At 41.3% G+C, this 16,231-nt stretch overlaps 1 protein-coding gene across 2 annotated transcripts in view; it reads right to left on the bottom strand.

Moving 5' to 3' along the window:
- LIN7A (lin-7 homolog A, crumbs cell polarity complex component) overlaps positions 1-16,231 on the bottom strand; it is a 149,094-nt gene that overhangs the window by 97,978 nt on the left and 34,885 nt on the right. For both annotated transcript variants that reach the window (XM_021093058.2, XM_021093061.2), the window contains exon 2: positions 9,786-9,904. In XM_021093058.2, the coding sequence (XP_020948717.1) occupies positions 9,786-9,904 (119 nt within the window). The remainder of the gene's footprint in view (positions 1-9,785; positions 9,905-16,231) is intronic.

Genomic DNA, 16,231 nt, shown 5'->3' with positions numbered 1-16,231 from the left:
CTCGGATTCTGCATGGCTGTGGCTGTGGCATAGGCCAGAAGCTGCAGCTTCTCTTCAACTTCCATATGCTACAGCTGTGGCTATAAAAAGAAAAAAAAAGAGGCTGTTTTATTTGGTTTGGAAAAACTAAAAATTTGAACTTTTACATGGAAATTTTTATGTCATGTTTGGTAACCAATCAACCTGCATCTATTATTTTAACAGCAGTAAGTGCTCAAAGATGCAGCCCACCTCACGTTTAATAGCAGTCAAATTCTTTATCAGAGCAGAGTAGACTTATGCTGACCCCTGAGCTTTTTCTAACACTCTTCAAGTTGAATTCAGGTTCTACCAAACCCTTTATCCTCAAGTCAAATGAAGTTATTTCTGGAAAGGTTGGCATCAACAATGCAGCCTCTGTCAGCAGGGAATGACGTTTGAATCCTTTTTCCATTTAAGTCATCTAAGCAGAAGTAACCTTTAAGAGAGTTGTGCAGGCTTTCCAGTTGTTGGAGATCTTTTCCCCGGATAAAGTGACAAGGCTTTCTCCTTTTCAGCTCCTTCTCCCTCACAGATAGCCTTCTTTCAGCATTGGAAATGTCAGAAATTTCCACCTCTCCCTCCAAAATGGCAGGTGTTTCCAACAGCAACCTTACAAGATCAGCAAATCTGAACTCTAAGGACTAGCCTCCTTCTTATGGCCTAACATTGCTACAAGAAAATCTAGCTATGAACGAACCTCTTTGGTCAATTTTTTCTAAGATACATCCATTTTTTACTTAAATAAACATAGTGAAATTTCTGACCCAAGTTCAACTAAGCACATTAACACCCTCTGGAAAGCCAAGAAAAATTTTTCAATAAAAGAACACATTTTGCTCCCTTTCTAAATAAAAACTTGAAAATATGGGTTCCAGGCTATCACTGTGGAATTATTGGCCCACTTTTTACAGAGCAGGTAAGGCATCTTTTAAAGATAACTGTGAGTCTTTGACACTAACGCACTCTGATGTTGAAAATAAGTCTCTTTGAAAATTAGAACATCTGTCTTCTTCACTAGAGCAATCACGCAGGATGCTGGATCCAGAAACTCCATATATACTCCACATGCACACACAGTATCAAGGCTTTTCTTCCAGTAAGAATTTTGCTTGACAAAGAAACGTTCCACTGTTGGAACAACCTGGTCTTTAAAATGTCCAAGGGGTATCTTCCTTTTTCTCCCTCCCTCCCTCCCCCTCTCTCTCTCCCTCCCTCTCTCTCTTGCCCTCTCTCCCTCTCCCTTGCTCTGGCACACGCATGTACACACGCATGGATATCGGCATTCATGTGATAGATAAAAATCAGAGCTTTACTGAAACAATCTCAGTCTTCACCCAGTTGTAAGCCAGTGGGAACGGCACAGCTATTATTTTCACCATAACTGGCTCCAAAATACTAGCAAAATGTCAAAGTTCAGAAGAAGGTTAGAGCAAGTGAAAGAGGCACTCTTCGTTTCGTTGCTGTTGTTGCTCTGAGCAACCCACTAGTTTAAACATTTCTAGAGTACAGGATGTGCTCTTGCTTTCGCCAATCTTTATGGTTCCTTTTGCTTGCAAATGTGTCAAGACATACTGGGGCAAATATAAGTTTTAGTAAATTTTCACTTTTAAAAAAATTGAGCTTTTTCTGTAGAAAACAAAAATTCTGTATTGTGTGACGTATTGTCAAGATGCTCAGAAATAAGCTTTCTTGACTTCATGCCCTTGTTGGCAGGAAACTTATCACAGAAGAAACAGTCTGGCTTTTGTGCCCTGTCCCATTTAGCAATGCAAATTAAATCAAGGAAATGTAAGAGCCACCAAGCTTTCTTTTCTTTGTCATCTGCTAACCTAAGCTAAGCTGAATATGAACAGAGAAAGATATGCATAAGCATAAGGCCAGATACATTTTTGTTCATTCTGGTGTATGTAATGCCACTCTAGATGCCATTATATGATAAGGATGATAATTTTACACAATGAATCCATGCCACTCAATCCATTTTTAAAGTAAAACATTAAAATCATATTTTGCCATGAAAAAATTTTCATATAAAGGAAACAAAAAAAATCATATATGTAGTTGCTCTTACTTCGCCTACAACATGAAGCCTACATATGACCTTAGGTTAAAAACTCTTGTTCTAAAGTAATCTAAAATATGACCAAATAGCCTCTGTTGTTATTAATGTCTCATATGACAGGTTTCCAGATTCCTTACTGTGTTGAATTATTCTAAAACCAATCCAGATTATCTACATCTTTCTTAAAATGTAGGTCTTCCTATCAAAAAAAAATTCCTACATTTGCCTGGATGATTGATAACTACAGAACTACTATTTTTTCCACCCACATTTGTAACTAATATTTCTTTCTTTTTCCTCTTCCTTTTTTTTTTTTTTTTTTTTTTTTTTGCATTTTAGGGCTGCACCCACAACATATGGGAATTCCCAGGCTAGGGGTAGAATTGGAACTACAGCTGCCGGCTTACGCCACAACCACAGCAGTGCGAGATCCAAGCCATGTTTGAGACCTACGCCACAGCTCGCAGCAACACCAGATCCCTGAGCCACTGAGAGGCCAGAGAAAGAACCCACATCCTCATGGATACTAGTCAGATTCGTTCCACTGTGCCACAATGGGAACTCCATGTAACTGATATTTCTATTAGAACATACTAAAATTTTGTGTTGTCACTAAAGTCACCAGAATAGGTACCATTTCTTAACTACTGACTCTCTTAGCTAGGTACTCCGTCCGTCAAGGTACTTTATGTTTTATATCTCATTTGATCTAATCTTCCCCCAGTACCAGGAAGTTATGTTTTAAAAAAAATAAAAGTTTAACATAACCAAGATGACAGAGATTAAGAACCTGCAAAAGATCACATAATCAAGTGGCCAAGCGCGGATTTGAACCCAGGTTGTCTGACTCCACTGTCAGTTCTCTTTCTGACGCCATGTAATGTTCCGTCTATTTCCACTGCAGGACATTACAGTGTAAGTCAACATCGACCAGCCTTCCTTCTTTCCTTCTTCTTTCCTTCCTGTGCCTCGCTGTCTTCCTTTCTCTTCTTTCCTTTCCCTTTTCTGTTCTTCCTTCCCTCTCTCCATTTTTACCTTCATTCCCTCTCACTCTCCCTCCCTCCAACTCTTCTTTTTCCTTCTCTGTAACCTTGTTCATCTCACCTTGACACTACTCATCCAAGCGTATGTTTTCTTAAGGTAATTACAAATCTATATGCTATCATACAACCAAACCATTAGCTTTCCCATAAAGCTGATTACATTTGCTGTGTTTTCACCCACATGGTAAATTAAGATGATGTTCAGGACACCACCAAGCACAAGCACTTGGGCCGTAACGCTATGACCCACGTGACTGAGGAAGGAGGAGCAGTGAATGGCGCTGTGGCGATGACTATGCCCTTCAGTCTTAGGGGGCTTCCTAGATCTGGTCAAAAGAAAACTACGTTCTCTTCCCATCTGCTATCCATTTCCTGATTTACCAAAATACCATCTTTAGTGATATTTTGGACTCCACTACTCTTTAATAATAATAGCATCCATTGATTTTGTAATGATTGGCTACCAGATTCAACACTGATGGTACTCCCACTATTAAAAACTGACAAATGACATTTGAGAAAGGTCAAAAACAAGTAACTATGTGGGGATTTGAGCAATGGTGGACTTGACTACAATACTGCTCTCATGACTTTGCTGCTCCCTCTGATCCGAAAAAACGTCTCACGATGACACTTCACACGTGTAACTGGTGGGAGGCATTGGGGTGATAATTCCCAACCTTTACATGCCTCCAGGGGGAAAAAATAAAGAATCTCATTGGAGACTGAGAGCTCTTGATAGCAGACTAACACATTCCAACTATTTCTTCTTTGTTGATTATACTTTTAAGTCTATAAGACAAAGAAACCCCTTTATGAAAAACAGTATGAGACTTAGATGGCGGGGGGATGATGCTGTAAAGTGAATGAGCTCTATCTTCAGGAAGGGGAAAAAAAAAAAGAGCAGGAGCAAATGGGAGATAACCTAGAAGCATACAAAATCTACAAGCGAAGGGTCTCGGAATTTAAAAATTGGTGAACCACCTAACAAGCGCTGGTTACACTGGTTACCAATTTTACAAAGTTTTAAAAAGATTTAAAAAGAAAAAAGGGAGCAGAGAGAGTTCCCTAGTGGCCTAGTGGTTTAGGACTCAGCACTTTCACAGCTGAGCCCCAGAAGTCAATTCCTGGTCTGGGAACTGAGATTGCACATTAAGCATGCTGCAGCCAAAAAAAAACAAAATAAAATAAAATTATCACAGCCTACCATAAATACACAGTTTTTTTTTTCAAAAAAATTTTTGTTTTACAGCAGTAAAAGGGTTTGATACTGCTTATAACATCTTTCCAAGGTAAGTCTGGTTTCGTGACTGTTTCAGCCTCAGTCAGGATAGCTTGGGTTTTGCTGCGGTTCAAGAAGCCCAACATCTTGGGGGCTTAGAGTACCAAAGATTTCCTGCTGAGCCTACATGTTCATTAAGAATTGGCTAAAACCTACATTTCTCATTTTCTCACTCTGCAATCCAGGCCAATGGATCATTTATCTTACAAAACATCACTCGTCAGACAAAAATGGAAGGGAACATGGCAAATAATGCACTGACTCAAAGGCTTCCACAAGGAAGTGGCACCCATGGCTTCTACGCACACTTCCTTAGCCAAGGCAGTTGTCACAACCACACGTAGCTGGAAGGAGGATGGGGACACCCAACTGTAACACGTGCTAAGAAGGAGAGACGAACTGGGGTATTTTTCAACATCCGTTATCACAGAATGAGAGCTTCTATACAGAGTTGGTTTTATTTTCTAATTCTGTAGTTCTATATTAGAAAACACCAACACATACTATCTGGTGATCGGCCACGGAAGGCAGTTTTTAGTAACTATGTCATTCTGCATATTTGGTTCAAACACGCAAATCGCAGGCATAAATAGATGCGGGAGTGAGTCTTCCCCACAGTCCTCTCTCAGCCACAGAGCACACCCAGACCAGGGAGCACCTCGCTCTGGAAAGCAGGAAGCTCGAATGCTTTAAAACTTGGAAGATAATCACAGTAAAGAGATGGCTAACGTTGTGGGTTTTTATTATTTTAGTTTCAGAAAGAATGTTTTGATACTCTGTTGTGGAAATTAGATGTCCTCTTTAAAATATGACCATTCATGTACTATTGATTTCTTTCACTGAGGCACGAAGAACAGAAAGGGCTGGGAAAAAGTCCATCTCTTGGCAATTTGAACTTGAGCGATTTGAACTGTAATTCAATCCTCTTAGGAAAAACCCTTATTCTAAAGTCAACGTTTATAAAATAAAAATTAATATCCTTTTCTTTCAACCCTTATTTTTCCTTATATTTTACTTTATAAGTTTGGGTCATTCAAGCTAATTAATATAGTGACGAACTAAAATTTGAGGAAGCCACTTAAAATGGCAGAAATGATTTTTACTGCGAGTAGCAGTACCATAAATTGTTAAATTTCGTCCCTCATTCAAGAATTTATGCGAACATTCTTTTGTCAGCCAGTACCTCTCATTGTGGAAAAGAGCATCACACATTATCCCATTTCTCTGCCATTTATTTCAAAATTACTTGCACAGATAGGTGGAATTTAATTATTAATCAGGCCCCTGTAAGATCAGTGAGCAAAAATAATACAACACAAGTAAGTACTGCCAGAGTTCTCTTATGGTGCAGTGGGTTAAGGATCCAGTGTTGTCACTGCAGCAGCTGGGGTTGCTGCTGTGGTGCAGGTTCAATCCCTGGCCTGGGAACCTCCACATGCCACAAGTGCAGCCAAAAAAAAAGAGAGAGAGACAGGTATTTCCAACTACTATCTGTATTCTGTGAATAAGACTGTGTGTGGATTGTCATTCATGTGCAACTTATTCATAAATCAATGCCTTTCTTAGTTGTATCAGTTGGGTCTTATTTCTGTACTGATCTCAACAAAACCTTTGTCAGCCTTTGTTACAAATTACAAAAAAATAGTTGACACTTTATCTCTTTTAGTCATATATTATCACTAAAAAACACAATTTCATTAAACTATTCTCCCCATATAATTGCTACACATATCGCTCAGAGCTAATTCAGTGGTTTCACCCAACTGTAAAGCAAAATACGGGACTCCCTCAGCCGGAAACAGTAACTAGTGTTACATGTGTACATGACAACAACCAAACGTGGCAATAGCTTGTTCTGCTTTCTTCATAAGCATGACTTGGGCTTTCCAGTCTTGTTGGCAGTGGTGTGACCTGGACCTGTGTTTGTTCTGAATGCAACAAAGAGTGCTACCTCTCTAGTTCTTCTTCTTTCATCCAACTGTCATAACAACATTTATAGCTTTCATACTAGAAAGTATTTATTAACTAGCAAGTGTTACTGAAAAATCCAAATAAATTAACCAGAAGATTCTAAACATTATCTAGATAAAAAACCAAAACTTCAAAGGTTTCAAGCCAACCAACAGTCAGTACCCAAGAGAACAGGAGTAAAATAAAATTTAATTGTCAAGTATTCACCTTCTTACATCATCATACTTCCTGGTTGTACTTTTCTCTCCGGGCTTGTGGGTTTACCTGTCAATACGTGTTCCTATTTTATATTTTTACTGCAGAACTTTTCACTTAGATGGATTCACAATATTATTCTACGATTTAGAACTGTTATACATGTTGGATACCTTTATCAATACTTCCCATGGTTAATATAAAACATTGTAAGAATAATAAAAATCTCAAACTTAACAAATATAAACAATACCAGGCAATGAGTATAAAACATTAGCCCAGAGGAAGGGATCAAATCAATTTCTGTGTAACATGTATTGCCTCTTGTCTTGTCTTGTCTTTTTTCTTTTTCCTTTTTAGAGCCAAACTCGCAGCATATGGGAACGTTCCGGAGCTACAGGGGTAGAATCGGAGCTACAGCCACCAGCCTGCACCACAGCCACAGCAACTCAGGATCTGAGCCACCACAGCTCACAGCAAGGCCAATCCCCAACCCACTGAGCGAGGCCAGGGATTGAACCCGCATCCTCACAGACACTAGCCGGGTTCTTAACTCACTGCACCACAATGAGAACTCTCTGTATTGCCTTATTAAGAACAAAATTATTACTAAGACATTACTGTGAACATAAGAACTGATCTTATTCCAAATGTATAAAATATAAGGTAGATAGATTATATCATCTTTTTTTCCCTCTGAAATTTCTGAATTGCTTATAAATCACAGGTTTCCGTGAGCCACTAATGAATCACAGAGCACGCTTGACCAACGAAGAGATTTGTAAGATATACTTATAATACCTGTATAATGTCTCCCTATTTTTTCTTTTTTAAAAAACTCTCATTCTCATTTTCCTTAGCCAACTCTTTAAATCAAAGGGCGTGTGTATTTATTTGAACAGATACGTACACCACATTTACAAATCTGGCACCAGCTTCTCTCCTAAGCTTAGATGCCTACCAGACCTCTCTACTTGGATGCTGAAAGGCACCGAGAAGTTCCTAGGACAGTCCTCTCCAAATCTGGTCTACCCTCAAAGATCCCATCTCATCATATCACCACTCAGCTGACTGTTCCAAAGCCCAGCCTGCAGAAGCCTGGGAGACTCTTCTCTCTCATCCATATAGCTGATATTGCAATTCCTATTGTCTTAACTCTCAAAAACATATACACTGAGTCTGACAACTTCCCACTACCTGCTCTGCTGCCACTTTGGTCCAGGCTGTCATCATCTCCTGTCTTACAGGTCCCACCTCATTACCTCATTACTGGTCTCTCTTAGCTCTCCTCTTGCACAGATGCTTGCACTCTCCCAGCAGTCAGGGAAACATCTTTGAAAAGCTAATCATGTCTGGTCAAAATTCTCCAAGGGCTTCCTATCATCCTTAGGATAGAGTCTCGTGTTCTTAGCACAGCCAGTGAGGCCCTGTGTGCTTTGCTCTCCAGCCGCCTCTAAGAAGCCCACCTTCCTTATTCAGCGCAGGCATAACTGGCTTTGGTGCTGTTTCTTGCATGAATTAAGGTCACTCTTGCCTCTGGGCTTTTTCGCTTGTGGTTTCCTCTGCCTGGAACACTATACCCTCCTGATAAATCCATGTGACTTGCTCCATGATTTCAATCAGGTTATTTTCTGACCACCCTAACTGAACAGAGCCTCACCTGGACTCCCTAGTCCTGCTCTGCTTCTCCTCCTAGTCTTGTCACTTTCTGACAGTGTGTAATATATTTACTTATCATCATTTTTTTCTCAATGGAATGTAAGTTCCATAAGAGAAGAGGCTCGGCACGGATCACAAGCCAGATTCCCAGGGAGCAGAGAGATCTATTTGATGCTTCCATTCTTTAGTCAGTTCTGTCAAAGTAGAAAGGTGATAGACCTAAGATAAAAAAGCCAGCCACCAAATCTCAGGGGAGCAGCACTCAGTGAAGGAAGAACAGAATGTAGAGAGGATCAGCCTCAGTCTGTAGAGTGACGACAGGAGGCCCCTGGCATTTCCACACATCTTCTACCTGCCCCCTGAGCAGGTGATGGCTGAGAACTTACACACTTTGAGAAATTTCCTTTCAGTCTTTGGCCAAATTCACAGATTAAAACTTAGAGACAGAATTACGGTTATGTCCCTAAGCTGCATATTCATTAGTAACAAAAACTAAGCAGCAAACAACTTCATCTGATAAAGATTTAGCTTAAGCAGAGTCTAAGTCTAAGTCAAGTACCAGCAAAATCCAAATATTAACCGCCAGGGGAAGCTACGGTTTAAGCATGTAGTGAGAGAGGCTTTGCGTGTCTCTACTTTAGTTCCCTGAGTTTTTTTCGCTTAGTGATAATTCACAAACTAGCACTGCTGAGGCATTAGACTATGTATTAACCACAGCAGAGTTTCAAAGAGGAAGGGAGGTTGATATAAACTTTCCTTGAGAGGTATATGCCCTCTGTTAGGACAAACTCCCAGAAGCCATTATGTTCAGCTGGCTTTAGAGAGGATGCTGGTAGGTAATTCATTACTGGGGACTTCTAGTAGGCTGGATATATGGACTTGAGGTTCTAATTAATGAATTATTATTTAGTACCTGATAGGGAAGAGGGGATGGGATTACTAAATAAAACAATATATATGTTTCAAGTGAACTATCTTATAAACAGTAAAATTCATTTAATTGCATAGTCAGTTCCACCAGCAGTCAATAAAAATTTTCAAACAGTCATTTTAAAGACACTTGTTTCACGTCAGGCTTCTGGAAACCATTAACCAGGAAAGGATTTGCCCTTATTGCCCTGGACAGAAATGTTTGGATAACCATAACTTCAGTTGGTAGGAGGTTACTCTTCCAGATTACCTGTGGAAGACTTAGGTCTTTTAAGAAAAGCTCAGTCCCTGTTACTTATGATTATTTCTACCTGAATTTCCAGATGACTTCATGTGACACTGAACAGTTTAGACTACAGGTTAAAGTCACCTGCTGAGGCAGTCACTTCACTCATTGGGACCATAAGATCAACATTTGATTTTATATGAATCCATAAATCCTAACTGGTTCTAATTTTTGAATTTAGCAGACTAAACTATATTTTATTATCCATCCAAGCAGTTAAAAACAGAAAGATAAGATGTAATTACAATCGCAACAATTTCAACTGTTTGTGTGGAAGAGACGTTTTCTACTCAGGACATATGGCAGGATATAGTTATTAAAATCTTAGTGTCATACCTCTCGAATAGCAGTACAAAACTCACTCTGAAGCACTTTTTTGAGGGATTGTAGCTTGTGCACTGGTACTTCTCCAGATTCCTGTAGTTTTTCCAGTAATTCAATTGCTCTGGCAACATCTGAATAAAAACAAACAAAAAAAAAATGGAAAGACATAGAATAAACTGTATCTTATCACCAAAGTACCATTACTCCAATTGAACAGTGACAGTGATAAGTGAACTTAAATTGCAAAATCAGAATTTATAATTCATAGCTTATTGATCTCATCTTTTGGTAAAAGGTCATTTAGATCTGTTCCATGTAATTTGTCACTAAACACATCTTCTTTCATGGCATTTCTCATCTTTATTTCTGTCACACAAATTAGTTTGCATGTTATTTCAGGAAAGAAGAGTAGGAAACATATCTTCTGTATATTGATACCCCCATAAGCAAATGAGACCGATCAATTTTACCTCTTGGATGTTTTTTTCAGTTTGACTTCTTTCATTCCATTTTTAAAATCACATCTGCATCTTTACATTAATTAGTATGATGATTTGATTAATGTACACCTCCTCCACTTGCCCATAAACTCCTTGGGGGTAACAACAGTGCAACCGCAGAGTTTGGTGGAGTACAGGGAATAAGTACTTGACGGATGAATGAAAGCATGAGCGGGCTCTCTCCACTTCTCTGCCGTACCATTATTTCCGACTCTCATCATCATCCCTCCTCTGTCCAACCAGAATCACTTCTTCTCCTTCGGCCTCTTCATATGACCAATAAAGGTATCTTCCTAAAATAAGAATTTCACGGAGTTCCTGTCGTGGCTCAGTGGTTAATGAATCTGACTAGGAACCATGAGGTTGCGGGTTCAATCCCTGACCTCACTCAGTGGGTTAAGGATCCAGCATTGCCGTGAGCTGTGGTGTAGGTCGCAGATGCGGCTCAGATCCAGCGTTGCTGTGGCCATGGTGTAGGTTAGAGGCTACACTTCCAATTCAAACCCTGGGGATCTCCATATGCCATGAGTGTGGCCCTTAAAAAGCAAAAAAAAAAAAAAAAAAAAGAATTTCATCATGTACCCACCTACCAGTTTCTAGGATAGTGCCAAAACAAAAGTTTCATTAACAATTAATTTAAATGCCTCTCTTTCATTTGACAACATCAAAGGTTAATGTATCAAGAAACATAGTCTTTTTTAACCAGAGCTTTTAAATTCTCAGGAATGGTTCTGTATTGCTTGGAGAAAATGTGTTGAAGGTCATTTTATTTATTTATTTAGTCTTTTTAGGGCCATACCCACAGATTAAGGAACTTCCCAGGCCAGGGGTCAAATCAGAACTGCAGCTGCCGGCCTACAGCACAGCCAGAACAATGCCAGATCCGAGCCACGTCTGCAACTTAACACCGCAGCTCACGGCAATGCCTGATCCCCAACTCACGGCAATGTCCGATCCCCAACTCACCAAGAAAGGCCAGGGATCCAAACCATGGCCTCGTGGATACTAGGTGGGTTTGTTAGCACTGAGCCACAATGGGGACACTGTGCATTTTTAACTGCTTAAAAGACTATCTGGATGCCCACAGGTAACTTGTAAGTCTTAACATGTTTAAAACTGTACATTATATTTTATCTTAAAACTAGTTCTTCTAGTCGCTTTTTTTTGCTTTTTAGGGCCACACCCACAGCATATAGAGGTTCCCAGGCTAGGGGTCAAATTGGAGCTACAGCTGCTGGCCTACACCACAGCCACAGCAATGCCAGATCTGAGCTATGTCTGCGACCTACACCACAGCTCATGGCAACGCCGGATCCTTAACCCACTGAGCAAGGCCGGGGATTGAACCTGCAACCTCATGGTTCCTAGTCAGATTTGTTTCTGCTGATCCATGACAGGTCCTCCGGTTCTTCTATTTCTATAGCTGTATTTCCACTAACAGCATGGCCACCTAGCCTGTCTTCCAAGCTAGACCATGGCATCTTTCACATTCACTTCCACATGGAAATTAGCAAGATTCTATCTCAAAATGCCTTTTGAATGGAAGCCCTTTTGCTTAGTTACCTCAGGGAAACCTTTATTATTTCTTACCTGGAGTACTGGAATATCTCCTATCTGTTCTTTAAAGAGTTCTTCTTTTTTGGTCCACCCCTCACACTGCTCCCAGAGTGACAAACTTCATTATTATATACATTTCTCTGCATAACACCTTCTCTGGCTTTCTACTGCCTACAGGGTGAAGTTCAGACCCCTTAGGGGTACATACAAGGCCCTTAACAACCGAACTCTTTTGACTCGGAAACCTCCTTCTGCCTATCCTATGTGTCGGCCATCCAAAGTTTTTGCTGTTCTAGAACCTGCCACAGAATACCGAGAGTACCGTGTCTGTGTGACTTTGTACACATGATCTGCTGTTCCTAGAATGCAACTCATTCATTGATCCAGTAGACTCAGGCATGGGAGACAGCCCATTGCTCTTGCTCCCACAGCAATTCCAGGTCTGAAGGGTCACAGATATCCAGGAAAGTAAGCAAAAGCTATATACGCAGCAATACAGACTAGTACATGAATATCTAAGACATTTATCATTATCCAGGAGGTCAGGGAGGATATCTTTGTGAAAGTGACAGCTAAGTGGAGCCCTAGGGAGAAGGTCAGATGAGGAAAAGCAGAAAAATGTTCCAGGCAAGGAAATGCTTACTGAAGTCAAGAGCGTGTGTGACAGTTCAGTATTGTTAAAGTTGAAACCAGGGCAAGAGTAGCAGGAGAGGCAAGATCCCCTCTTGGGGGGTATGTTAGGTGGTGTCGGGAAGACTTGGCTGAAATAGCATCTCCATGTCTTCCCTGACTCTCCGAGGCAGATCTGGTTGCTAACATATCCTTGTTCCCACAGTCCTTTGCTTACTCATCCTTTGCTAATCACTACTCTCCGTTATACTTCTTTTTGCAGATACATGTCTCCCTCCTTCTCTGCAAATCAATAAGCTTCCTGAGATGTCAGGAACAGTATCTTACCTGTCACTGTATCCGCAGTTCAATGAAGAGTATTTGGAAAATATTAGGTGTTCGTATTTGTTGAATTAATGATGGATTAATTAATGAGACCTGATAGAAAGGCAGGTCTATGTCTAGGTGGAAAAATAACCTCTCATGAGACTAAACTCCAGATCACCATCAGCCTTGGTCAAGACTGGCTTGGGTTTGGTGTTGGGGGAAGGATGCAAGCCTGAATCTGTAGGCTAAAGGGTATCACGTGACTGTACTGAAAGAAGTTCAGAAAAGCTGAAAATGACTATTCAGGAGTTCCCATTCTGGCGTGCACTTTAAAATTACCTGGGGTACGTTTAAAATTTATTTATTTATTCATCCTCCACATTTTATTGAGATATAATTGACATGTAACGCTATACTGATTTAAGGTGTATAACACAATGATACATGCATATGGCAAAATGATTGTTAGGATAAGTTATTCACGCCTGAGATTCACCCAAATCGATTGAATATATGGAACTGTGGTTCTTAACCTCAGCTGCAAACTGCAATTACCTAGGGAGCTTTAACAACCGTGGACGTCTGGGTCTCACCCCAGAGACGCCAGTGTGACTGGTGTAAGCTGGGGCCCGAGCATGGGGCTTCTGGACGGCCTCGAGGTGACCCTGGAGTACAGCCATGGCTGAGGAGCAGTGGCCTATGTGACAGGGTTTTAGAGCCCTGTGTGACTCACAGGTGCATGGAGGGTTGAGAGCCGCTGCTAGAAATGAATGGTTCTAAAGCATGCGTGTATCTCAGAACCACCGGGGGAAATGCATTAAAATGTAGGCTCCTGACCCCCTCTACCCCCATGTGAGGGACATGGGTTCAGGAGGTCTGAGAGTAAGGTCCAGGCATTTGCCCTTTAAACAACTGAATGATTTGAATCAAGTGATTCCAGCTGTTTCACAGTTCCCATGGTAAACAAAATGACAGTGCAGATTTCTTTCGGCCCCAGCATTCCAGAAACGTCTGCCTGTCTTCCACCCTTCTCCGATGCCTTGTGTAACAGGATACGGAATGGGGTTCTCCTCAGAGTCTCAGAAATGACTGCTCAAAGTCCATGACTGAAAGTCATCAGTGCTAAGTACCAGCCCATCCTCAATCACTACCCCTAGCAAAGGCTGCTCACCTGAACCTCCTGTGGATTTTTAAAACCACCCTGCTTCCTCAGACCAATTAAATCAAAGCAGATTTGTGGCTGCCAAGGGGGAAGGGGAGGGAGTGGGGTGGACTGGGAGCTCGGGGTTAATAGATACAAACTATTGCCTTTGGAATGGATTAGCCATGAGATCCTGCTGTGTAGCACTGGGAACTATGTCCAGTCACTTATGATGGAGCATGAGAATGGGAGAAAATAGAATGTGTACATGTGTGTGTAACTGGGTCACCTTGCTGTACAGTAGGAAAAAAATGTATTGGGGGAATAACTATTAATAATAATAATAAATTCTAAACACAAGAACCTGTCACCAGGCTTTCAGTTTGTTTTTAAGCCTCCAGATGATTCCTATGACCATCCAAAGTTGAGAAATAATTTTTAAAAAAAGAGCTAAGAAACTAGACACGCTCCACCCTATTAAGACACGAAAGGCTGGGTCAGCCCTGTTACATCATACCACAGGCATTTTCCAGTCCTTATTAAGAGGTGATTGTGAGAGGAAAGAAAATTCACGGGGAACTGTCAGGTCATTAACTTTGGACAGAACACTAGGTCTTGTGCTCGTCTTCCATGAACTGGGTGAGAAGTGTTCCAATAGAACCAACTGGAGCCACTGGGAGGCTGTCTGCAGAGGCAGACCAGAATCCCTCTCCCGGTCACAGAGGCAGTGGACATGGTGACCTGTCCGCCCTCTGCGCCCATCTGATCAGAGAGAGAGGACTGAAGAGCAGTGGCACTAGAGCATGAACCACTCTGCTGGTACCTACCTGCAGGGATCTAGCAGCGTAAGGTCATCAGCTGTATAGCAGCTGGCAGAAGCCAAAAGAAGTCTAAGAACCAAGACTGGAAGAGATTAGCTCCCGCCATCCCAGGCCTGGTTGGTGCAACAAAGATGTGATAAGTGATAACTTGGATGTCAGATTGGGGTTTAAAATGAAATTGTGATTCCCTTCAGCTCTATAAAAGTACCAGAAATCTGCAAGGCCGAGATCTGGAAGGAAGCCAAAGAAGCCTCTGAGTGTGGGAGCTACTTGTTCTTAAAATGACTGCAACAGGAGTTCCCGTTGTGACTCAGCAGTAACAAACCCGCCTGGCATCCATGAGGCTATGGGTTCAATCCCTGGACTCACTCAGTGTCTTAGGGATCCAGTGTTGCCATGGGCTGTGGTGCAGGTCGCAGATGTGGCTCAGATCCTGCACGGCTGTGGCTGCGGCATAAGCCGGCAGCTTTAACTCCAATTTGACCCCTAGCCTGGGAACTTCCATATACCAAGGGTGCAGCCCTAAAAAGAAAAGAAAAAAGGACTGCAATAGAGTGTGAGTAGCTTATTTATGAATCCCCTTGAGGTTTTTACTGAGAACCTCCTCACACTTATTTTATGAAACCATGCTATAAAATTTGGTGACTAATACAGAAGTCTGGATTTACCAGGAAAGCTCAGGTTAGAAGGCATCTTAGAGAAGGACGGAGGCGGCTGCTGGACAAATGCAATGAAAGGAAGAAGATCTACAATGTTTTCCTGAAGTGGCCTCTTCCGCTTGCCTGCCAGCTCTCAAGTTCATGCCTCTACCACCTATCCCATTATCTAAGCAAAACACCTGGGAATTCCCTTGGCCCTCACACCCTCTGCATCCTGTGCATCTTCCCTTCTAAAGGCCACCCTCACAATAAATGTCTTTAATATCTATAAAGCAGGTGTCACCGTGTGCCAGGAGCTCTACACCTCTGAACCCATTTTATCCTATAACAACCTCATGTGTTGCTCAATCTCCACATTTTACAGTGAAAACACTGAGGCTTACCCGGACACAAGTATCGCATTAACAAGCAGGAGATCTGGGTTTGGAGTCTGGATCTAAGTGATCCTAAACCCTGCACCTTTTATTTTTCTTCCAACAAAAGTTTTCCTTTTAGTGGCTTTCTCCCTCAACATTCAGTGCTTTTATAATAGCCCTGTGCTCTGCAGGCTTTCTTGGTCAGAGGCTGAGCTCTTAATCTTCCCTTTCTCAGTAGATTAACCTGTATTCCATTCACCAGTATACCTCTCTCAGGTACTAGTTGGTGATCATCATTTATCAGTAGATAATACATGATACGATATTTAAATGATGGGGAAGAGTGTTTCTCAGCCTTGGTCACCCACTGGAATCACAGAGGTGAACTGAAAAGAACAAAAAACAAAAACCCTAACCAGATACCGTCATCCTACCAGCATATATTTCTGATATAAATGTTCTAGGATGTGGCTTGGGCATCAAGATCT

The sequence above is a fragment of the Sus scrofa genome, chromosome 5 (assembly GCF_054392235.1).
Source record: "Sus scrofa isolate SSC_HxYL_T2T_F1_AM1 chromosome 5, Sscrofa_HxYL_maternal_Yorkshire_Landrace_v2.0, whole genome shotgun sequence".
NCBI classification, from domain to species: Eukaryota; Metazoa; Chordata; class Mammalia; order Artiodactyla; family Suidae; genus Sus; species Sus scrofa.
Note: the sequence above shows the minus strand (reverse complement) of the source record. Positions and strands in the feature narration are given on the sequence as shown.